Source organism: Lytechinus variegatus, chromosome 4 (assembly GCF_018143015.1).
Source record: "Lytechinus variegatus isolate NC3 chromosome 4, Lvar_3.0, whole genome shotgun sequence".
In the NCBI taxonomy this organism is placed as follows: Eukaryota; Metazoa; Echinodermata; class Echinoidea; order Temnopleuroida; family Toxopneustidae; genus Lytechinus; species Lytechinus variegatus.
Genome location: NC_054743.1, coordinates 51,320,071 through 51,331,005, shown reverse-complemented (window position 1 = coordinate 51,331,005; position 10,935 = coordinate 51,320,071). Strand labels below are relative to the sequence as shown.

The 10,935-nt window shown below is 37.9% G+C and overlaps 1 protein-coding gene across 1 annotated transcript; it reads left to right on the top strand.

Annotated features, from left to right (window-relative positions):
• Positions 1–246: 246 nt before the first annotated feature.
• Positions 247–8,826, top strand: LOC121414267 (allatostatin-A receptor-like). Its single transcript, XM_041607383.1, has 2 exons — positions 247–357; positions 6,160–8,826. The coding sequence occupies exon 2, from the start codon at positions 6,250–6,252 to the stop codon at positions 7,606–7,608; it is 1,359 nt and encodes a 452-aa protein (XP_041463317.1). The 5' UTR covers positions 247–357; positions 6,160–6,249; the 3' UTR covers positions 7,609–8,826.
• The last annotated feature ends 2,109 nt before the right edge of the window (positions 8,827–10,935 follow it).

Here is a 10,935-nt window from a genome sequence, read left to right as displayed (position 1 = left end):
AGCTTTTATGTTGCTCCCAGAACAATTTTTTTTAGTTGATATCATTCTGTACTCTTACCAAGGTCCTGAAGAAAGTAATGCCTAATTAGTAGCACGTATACACAGATTTCCCAAAACCGACCAATCAAACACGTCTAGATATGAGCATGCGCACAAGGGTATCTTTGATTGGATGGATACTTGGAGTTAGTGTTACGTAATTTCAGCCAGAACGCGACTTAAATGCTGAGAATTGGGACAGTTATATTCCATGTCAGTGAGAAGAGCATTAAGAAATCTAGTCGAGCTGATGCCCAGCCGTAAATCCACAGTAATACAAACCTCTATCAAGAACGTGTTTTGCTTTTATTTCCGAGGGTAAGTTCTATTTTTTGTTACTTGTCAATTTTTATTTAACGAAATCCTTTTAATTTAGGAGTGAAAACTTATTTTTTCTTTTTGTGGCCAAACTTTTCTTAATTTCAAAGTTAAAACCTTTCCTTTTTTTTCCTTGTAAAAAAAACAGCGACCGTTAAACAAAAAAAAATCCCAGGCTTATTTCTAAATTATTATATGAATATCAAAAAGCATTCTCCTACCAGTATAATTTATACTTCCAACTGTTGGAAACGAATCACACTTTAATAAAAGTATATTTTTTCGTTTTTATTTGAAAATGTTGCGACTTTAAACCAGATTTTGTCAGAGTGTGTTAATTTTGATATATTAGGGCTTTCGAAATATATTTCATCATGAGCATGATTTTGATTAGATCTTGATTTTAATTAACCTTATCTTGATATTGTTGCTGTTTTTGGCCACGTAGTTGTCTAACCTGACAAAAAGAACTTAACTCCAATTTCATTATCCCGTATTCTCACTTTTCGTTTTGATTCTGCGACTTTATGATATCCAATGCTGATAATGTCTTACCAGCGTATTCTGTGTTCTTGAGATATTAGTAGGCACTATAGGCATATTGACAAATGCGTCCAATTTAGCAGTATTTTTCCTATTCATTAAAATTTTCTTTCCATGATATAATTTTATATATTATGTAGATAATGTCTTAAATGTAAATACCATACACTCTAAAACCTGAGTAAAATGTCGCCCAATATTGGGTAGAAAGGGAACATCCATGTTTGCTTGGTATTTCTTAGCCCCATATCGGGCTATTTCAACGCAACATTTCGTAAAATTTTACAAAAATATTTTTAACCCAACCAACATGCATGTTACCATTTACCAAACAATATTTTTGGCACCATATGCACACCGTCATGAATATTCGTTATTTGGGCAAATGGTTTCATGACGCCACCTGAATGCCACATTTTGTTTCTTGTATACAGGAAATCATGATTATTCAAATTTTTTCATGTATATATATTTATATATATGTACAGCGCGTCCCAAAAATGTCCCTCTGATACGAGGCTGAATTACTTCCAAACTCGGAAATTATTCTTCATTAAATGTGTGGATAAAGGAAGCTCATCTCATGTTCTAACTTCTATAAAACTTACGTTGGTCTTGCTTCATTGGTTTTAAAGGTCAAGTCCACCTCAGAAAAATGTTGATTTGAATCAATAGAGAAAAATCAGACAAGCACAATGCTGAAAATTTCATCAAAATCGGATGTAAAATAAAAAATTTATGACATTTCAAAGTTTCACTTATTTTTAACAAAATATTTATATGAACGAGCCAGTAACATCCAAATGAGAGAGTCGATGTCACTCACTCACTACTTCTTTTGTTTTTTATTGTTTGTATTATACAATATTTCAATTTTTACGAATTTGATGATTAGGACCTCCTTGCCTGAAGCACAAAATGTTAAAATAATGAAATTCCACGTGTTCTGGGAGGAATGAAACTTCATTTCACATGACAATGACGAGAAAATCAAAATATTTCATATTTCATATAATAAAATACAAAAGAAATAGTGAGTGAGTGATGTCATCACTTCCCTCATTTGCACACTGACCGAGAGGTGCATAACTGTTTTGTGAAATGAAGTGAAACTTTAAAATGTCATAACTTTCTTATTTTACATCCGATTTTGATGACATTTTCAGTGTTATGCTTGTTGAATTTTTATTCAAATCAAGTTTTTGTTGGGACGGACTTGTCCTTTAAATACACAGTCTTTTATGTAAGAATGGTGCTTTTCAGCCCATTCCAAGCATGCGGCACTGCTGTATGTTCTGCACTTTTGAGCAATATCAACTCCCACTGATCATTCTGACCAGGGAATTCCCTGATCCGACCAGGGAAATCTCCATCGAACGAGGCTCATCAAATCACAAAATTGAGCATGTTCAGAAGGGCAAAAACAGTGTTCACAGTTAATTTCATGTTTGATAACTTGTTTTTACTTTATAAGTTACTGAGGTCAAGTTAATTCAATGTACCCTTTTAAATGAAAAAAGTCAATATTTTTGCCACTGGTAAAGTTCCCTTACGCAAAGTGTAGCTTATGGAATCCCCTTAATTGTTCCCCTTATTTTACTCATCCATCATTCACACTTTCTTTTCAAGTTGGTGCACTGATTCCCCTTAATTATGTACATGTAATAATCATCAAACAAACTTTATTTTTTAAGGTTATTGTCTTTCTGAACATGTCCCAATTTATGATTGCTCCGATCCTGGATGTAAAAAATGGGTGTTAACATGCCATAGACAATGCAGAAATACATAAATTCTGCAAACTTGGAATGGGTTAAAATTAACAAAGTTAATATTCAAAACCGCTGAAGCGAGACCAATGAAATGTTCATAGAAGCTGTATCATGAAATGAGCTTTCTACTCCTGCACATTTGATTGAGAATTCTACCACATTTTTGAATGAAATCGCAACTCTGTTAAAGGGACATTTTGGGGGGACGCGCTGTATACGATTATGTCTCCCTTGTCATAAGCAAATATTATCTTACGCATTGACCTATAGTTGTCAATGCATTTTTTTCTCCAAGGAAGACAAAACTTGAATGAATAAAAAAGAATAATTGGGATATGAAGTCATAAGCTTACTCACTGTATATTCATGAAGGCATGCATAGGACTGCTTCTCTTCTTTGTCCGAGTTTGATGAAATATTCAGTGTTTTTTTTCTTCAGTTTTTACTTTATTTGTTCTACTCTTATTTTCAGCCAGGAGTACCTCTTTAAATTTTGAACATTTAAAATTGACTTACAGAAATAGGGGAATGATTTCGAGTTTCAAACGATTCTGATTGAGTGACAAAGAAAAAAAAATCGAGCAAAATGATTAATATTCTAGTCCCCACTCTGGGGAAAAAGTGTTCAAAATTACCACAATGCATGGTGGAAGTAAGACCGATATGACTTCACATACTTATAAAACGAGATTTATTCTCCAGCTTTCCAAGTATCGCGTTGGCATACAATTTTGTGTCCTTTTGATTTCTTAAGGAAGAAAAATACTTCAGTTATCATTCCCAGACAATTATGAACAATTTGGGTGTCATACGAGTTAATAAATTGAATGTGTACTGTTAGGGATTTGTGCTCCAATCGGTTCTCCATAGTTAAACCACAATCTTAAACCAGGGTTTAATCTAAACCCTAGTTCAGAATACGGGCCATAGTCTCTCAATTACATAAATAGAGAGACTACGGGTATTCCTGGCATACCTAGGGAGCGTTTCATCAAGATTTTTGTCTAACAAGTTGTCAGATCTGACGACTTTCCTCGAATTTTATTGGCTCAGAAATGCGGTTGCTATGAGACGTATACATTTGTAATTCCGAAGCTTCGATATTCCGAAGGTTCAACTATTCCGAAGGTTCGTTAATCCGAAAACGAAATAAGGTTCGTTGTTTAGAAGCATCGTTTATCCGAAAACGAAATAAGGTTTGTTGTTCCAAAGAATCATTTATCCGAAAACGAAATAAGGTTCGTTGTTCCGAAGTGTCGTTTATCCGTAAAAACGAAATAAGGTTCGTTGTTCCGAAGGTTCGTTAATCATTTCGTTTTCGGAATAACGAACCTCATTTCGTTTTCGGACTAACGAACCTTCCGAATTACGAAACTCATTTTGTTTTCGGACTAACAAACCTTCGGAATTTCGCCACAAATGTTCGGATTAACGGACCCTTTTTCGTTTTCGGATTAACGAACATCGAGGTCTATAGGCAATTTACGTTTCGGAATTACGAACCTTGGGAATTACGAAGTGTAACCCCTATGAAAACTGTGGGATTAAACAGGACTTTTCGAATAAGTAACGACTTGTTTTAGGAGGTGCAGTCAGCATATAGTCAATATCACTAGACAGAAACAGCGTTATTACGAGTGCATGATTTTTTTCTCGCTTTACAGGGGTGGATCCAGCCTTTGCCAATATTGGGATTTGTCAGCACAATTTTTTTGAAGAAATCAACATAAATATATAATAGTCTGATAAGCCTTGTTTTTATAGTGCGAGCGCGAAGCACGATATATTTTTTTAATTTCATGTATTTTGTCCAAAAATTCAAACATTCCGGGCAATGTTTGTGATCCTAAACGAAATGTGTATCCAACTATATAATTACTGCGAGCGCAAAGCGAGCAGAAATTTTTTAACATACGTTTTGATCTGATCAAGAAGGATCTGTTAACGGCTGCTTGCAGTTGTAGTCATGAAAACGTTTTATCTTTCCACAATCAAATAATGCGAGCGCGAAGCGCGAGCTGAAAATTGTGACATTTCTACCAGAAGAATAGAAATTCTCAACACTTTTTGTAATCGTGAAAAATCCTATATAATATGATAATATGTTTAACCAGTTCAGTTTTCAGGTCCAATATTTAAAAAAAAATCAGCTCGCGCTTTGCACACAGTCTATATGATTAGTAAGACATGCATTATATTCATGAGTCACTGCAAACTTTCAGAAAGGTTGATTGAAAGTATCTGCTCGCGCTCACATGAATTGCTATATACATTTTATTCATGCAAAAAGTGCTTACAATGTCAAGTTTTCGGGTCGGAAATAAAAATTTTATTGCTCGCATCAATTGTTCGGTTGATATATCCACCATCTTAGTGGTTACAATCGAGTTTTCAGACCGAAATATAAAATTATCAAACTAGCGCTTCGCGCTCGAAATTGGGATTGGAGAGAAATTAATTCTTTAATAGGTCTTTTTGCTCGACAGTATATATATATATATATATATTTGCTCGCGCTTTGCGCTTGCATGGATCGTTTATTAGATCCCCCATGATGATTACAAACCTGCTCACAATGTCCAATATTCAGGGCTAAAATATGAAATATTAAAAAAATATGAGCCCGCGCTTCGCGCTCGCGTGGTATCCAGGCCACCTTACATGGAGATTTAGTTATGAATGACCCCTTAAAAAAGATACCGGCGGCCGTGAAGGGAAAATGTTAATGAAAATATTTTCGCCCTCCCCCATCGATAAAAGCTGAAACCGATCCTGGGTGTGACGAAAGAAAATATGACTAAGGAGATTGTAGAACATTTCCGAGATTCATACTTGCCGGACGTCGGTATCGCTACCGATTTTTTTTTCGGTAATCAGGGCCTCCAAAACCCTCCTACTGGTAAAGGCCTAGCGACGCCCCTGCTAGAAAGCATGAATTCTTGTTAGCACGCAAATTGGAGGAACGACGCTTCGTTCCTCTAGCCGGACCTAGTAATGAGGACTAATATCTTACTAAAGGGCGCGAGCGCCCCAAGTGGGAATCGAACGCGGGTCACCGGAATCCGACCCCCCCCCCCCCCCGTGATCTTTACATCGCATCCCCATGAATGCTTTGCGTCGGTTGTGTTTGAGGTCTCTGAAAAAGAAGAGTCAATTAAACATGACCCTGGAAACATCTTTTTAAGAGGGTGGTTAGTTACAAAAATGAAGTTTGGGTCATAAAGCAAATAACAAGCAAAAAACAAAAACAATGTAAAACCTAATGTTTTCGCTGCAAAGTCTAGGTGATTTTGGTCAAAGTTCTGCAATTGAGCCATGTAAGCATACCAAACGGAATTCCAGGAAAGATGTCTAGATAAAAGAGAACGAATGTAGCCAAAATATTTGGATATTACGCATCGTAATATGTTTGCGATCTCATTGTAAACTTGGACAGGCTGGTGTGACCCCTTTTAAATCCCAAGTCACATTTGGTCTTTCTATGCAGGTTTGTCTCGCTGCTATCAAGTCACCACTTATTGATCATTGTTGTAAAAGTCATCAGCGAAGATTCAATCTTCATACTTCCTCAAAAGTCATGAATAAAGATGCAAAATGGAGCGCTGGGCGGTTGATGCTTCGCCTTACTTTACTCACTCTGGTCATCGTAGTTAACTCATCTCAGCAGTCAACAACCCAATCACCAGAGGTTTCTCTAGAAGCCTCGACTGGGGGTTGGAGGTCTAGCTCAGACAACAACGAAGGTACAGGTGACATTTCCTCCCAACCGTCACCACCGATTAATCCGACAACTCCGAGTACATCAAGTTACGATCGCACTGACTCGTTGCAAAATTTGATCATACAAGAATTTACTGGCGAGTTTACCACCGATGACACGACAACTTCCCAACCTGCTACAGACTTGGTCGCCAGTGTGGATACAACTATCTGGGTGTGGCAATTTTCATGGACATGGGTAACCATCCTTCAGTTAATCATTTCCTTGACCGGTATTCTTGGAAACCTCCTGGTTGTCGTTGTAATGGCTGGTAGAAAATCCACAACTAACTCGACAGACATTTTCATCGCAGCACTCGCCATCTCTGACTTGCTGACATCAGTCTTCAACATACCCATTCCAAGGGCACGGCAGGTACCTGACAGCCTTCCTGGTGTGTTGTATTGCAGGCTCATCTTTACTCGTAGCTTGTCATGGATATGTGTTATCTCCTCGAGCTACATCTTGATTGGTGCTTCTTTTGAGCGCTTGACTGCGGTTGCCTACCCTTTGCGCATCAAGGAAATATTCACAAACCGCAGGGTTTGCACTTTCATCATAGTAGCGTGGGTGTTCTCTTGTCTTTCGTGCTCCTATTATCTCATTTCCATGATCGCGGAAACTGATCTCCTATCCCGAATCTACTGTGTGCCTTCAAATTCCCATTCTTCTTTACTACAGTTGTTCAACATGTTCAATTTTACCATCCGGTTGCTCATTCCGGTCGTTCTGATGTTGGGTTCCCAGACAGCTATGGCTATCCTGCTTCATCTACGGTCGAGTAAAATGCAACGTGTCATAGCTCAAGGTTCCAACCAGTCCTATCATATCCTCGCTAGGAATCGTGTCATCAAGATCATGTTGGTCGTCATCATTATCTACATCCTTTGCTGGGCTCCAAGCCAGATTGCATTTGTAGTCGTATCTTTTAAAGGAGCAGTTAGGGCCAAAGCCTACGTTGCTGGAACATTCCGACAGATTCTCAACCTGTTCGCCTTCATTAATTCGTCCATCAACCCATTGATATACGCAGCCCAATATCCCAAGTTTCGTTCTGCCGTGAAGGATGTGTTTTCAGGTACGGTAAAAAAGAACGTACCGTTGTTCGGCATCGAAAACTCGTCACGTTCTCCGAATTTGAAGATGGATGTTGACGAGGCTGGTGAAAAGGCTTAAGTTCTTTTAGATTTACAATTCCTTTGATCGATTTCCTTTTCACATCTACATAATTATCACATAACTTGACAATGTCAGACATGCAGACATAATTGATTAGAACTTACAAGAATAACTTTGCTTTATTTCAATGCATTAAAGTAGGCTATAGAGGAGAGGCAGTTTCATGAGGTAAACTGAGAAAAAAAATAATAAATGGAATAAAAATGAATAAATATTTACAAAATATGTATGTAATTATTCTACTCTACTCCTTTTTATGAATTTCAACATAATTTATTACTTTTACATGTCATCTTGTTATGGCCATTAATATTGTATATATTTTGTATTTTACCTTGTACAGAACTTCGCAATTCAGCCTTCGGCTGCGATGAAGTTTTCTTAATAAACCATTTTAACAATGAGAAAGTTAAAAATTATGAGTGATTGAAATAATTGATAACAGAGAGAAGGGAGGTAGGGAGACATCAGAACACTGATAACCGGAGTGTGATCTTGGGTTATAGGCTTGTATTGGAGATAGTTCCATAGGAAGTTACACCGTTCTTAATACTGATCACTATTCAGACAGGGTATCCTGATACGGAGGGTGGGGGGGGGGGGGCAAGGCGACATGAATACAATGTCATTATTTTATACAGTTGTACACGACACATGCCCCCGCACATGCCTTCTTTTTACAATTTCATTTCGTCTCCCTTTCCTTTTCTTTCTCTTCTCTACTTTACTTTACTGCCAACAAAATCGTAGAAGACAGGAATAGATACCCTACGCATACCCCTGTTTTATGACTAGGACTCTGAACTGTCTGATTTCCTATTTTATATGTAATCTAGCATAATAAGATTTTTCGTGTAATGTTATTCTATACCTGAATGTCGAATGGCCATGACCACTGCGAAGATGCCATCCAGTGAATCATTAAAATGACTTAACATTTTTTGATATGATAACAATAATGATAATTATTTACCCAGGAAGGCCACTTCAGCTCTGAAAACTGTTCTCCCAGCGGGCCCTGCTCAAATATGCTGTATGAAACAAAGTTTTCAAAAAAGACGCGAACGAGAGAAGCGAGCAAACGGAAATGTTGACATTTTTATATACAAATCTTATTTTGTGATATCATTTACATGATCATGGACCTGGCCACGGAGGATTATTTATTGTTACTGGGGGTGCTGTGACAATGCTCAGCACCCCCAGTAACAATATGTTAATCCTCCGTGGCAGGTCCCTGTACATGTTATTCAGTAATAATTTCATATTGCAGTTTTTTTCTTTTCCTTTTCTTCTTTTTCAAGAGGTGATTTTCTGTAGTGTGAATCCTGTTTTGTCTAGATATTGATCGCTAGCAGGAGTGTAGCGTCGAAGCACACCCCCTACCTTGCCCCGGCCGGGGACACCGACACGTCTTCAGTACGTGTTCGGGCTGCCGCATGTAGGCCTAGCTCAGCTAAACTTCTCAAGCCATGATCGAATACCAAAATAAATCATTTATATAGATCTATTTACCTGATCCTCGTCGCCAGTGTAAAGATGCAAGACATCTTAATAAATGATACTTTAGTCCATGTTTACCGAGTCACGTTGTTCCTTTATTCGTGTCTAAAACGTGACAGTGAATCTCGCTGATCACATGCATAGCATAGCTTAGGTGTCTTCGAATCACAACATTACACTGAACTATGACTGGATACCGGTAATATGTGATGATTGACCCATGGAAATCGTTAGTATTGTGTTCCTCTGACTCTGTTCATTTTTTCCACTTCTTTCCACAATGACAATGTCAATTCTTACGGAAACGATCATGCAGCATGACGTATGAGTGAATTGACATAGCTGATGACGTATCCAAGATCAGAATATTCTAAAACTGGAGCTGAATGTAAAAGGCCCATCTTAGCTACGGATCCCCGGTCTTCTGTCTTCGTTTTCCATACACCCAACAACAGGTTTGGAAAAAGGAGACCGAAGACCGGGGACATGCGTTATGTCAATGGTATAAAATTTTAATGCCAGCTGAGCGCGATATTGCTCAATCAATTATCATTCACATCACGATATCCATAATCATTAACTTATCAACCAATCATAATTGATTACATATATAATATCAGAATATTCCTTCAATTTGATCTGAATATAATCATGGTTTATTATAGCTAGACGGGTGCGATCCCCGGTCTTCTGTCTTCGTTTTCCAGACACCCAACAACAGGTTTGGAAAACGAAGACCGGGGACATGCGAATGTCAATGGTAGTAAAATAGTTGCAAACGCCAGTTAAGTACGTGATTGCGCAGTATGAGGTGTAATTGTATGCAAGTTTTCAGTTTTATGCCCGCGGGGGGGGGGGGGCACTTACATTGACGAGTGGATACCATGCGCGACCAAAAAACAAGTAAAAAGGATGTCTTTTTCACTATAGGGCACGTTACGTACGTAACGTGATAAGGGTGTCAAAAACACAAAAATAATGAAAAAAGGGTATCTATTTCGCTAGGAAAATTACTTGTTTAGGGTCGAATTTGCAGGGATGATAAAACCAAATTAAATGTTTTATAAAGGATGTCCTTTTGCCCAAACACTACGTGTTTAGAGTCCGATTTGCGCGAGGTGTAGAAGATGGGGTCGTACTAAACCAAAAAAGGTAAAGCCGACGACCGGAAGGACCCGTGACAATAAAACATTCCTGTACTTGTTTAGGGGTTCATTTCAGGGAATATTTGCCAAGAGTATCGTTTTGTTTCCAATACTTGTTAAGGGTAGGGTTTCACACGCCAATACCTGTTAAGGGGTGCATTTTCAGAATATGGAAATTACGTGTTTAGGGTGCTTTTCGAGACCCCATGGTCGCGCATGGTATCCACTAGTGAATGGAAGTGCCCCCCCCCCGGGGTTTTATGACAGTTTTCAGAATTGCAATGGCTGAATTCCGTGGGTGAAATAAATTATGTACGTTATAATTGTTATGTATTAATTATGCCCTAGCTGATAACGATATCCTTACAATTAATCAATAACTTATCAATTACCAATCATAACTGATTAGATATCCAATATCAGAATATTCCTGAATTTGATCTGAATATAATAATAGTTTATTTTAGCTAGACGGATGCGATCCCCGGTCTTCTGTCTTCGTTTTCCAGACACCCAACAACAGGTTTGGAAAACGGAGACCGGAGACATGCGTTATGTCAATGGTACAAAATTTTAATGCCAGCTGAGCTGAGCGCGATATATTGCTCAATCAATTATCATTCACATTACGATATCCATGAATTAATCATTAACTTATCAATTACCAATCATAACT

Excerpts from the sequence above, each read along its gene's own strand:
- LOC121414267 (XM_041607383.1), top strand. The coding sequence starts at position 6,250 with ATGAATAAAGATGCAAAATGGAGCGCTGGGCGGTTGATGCTTCGCCTT.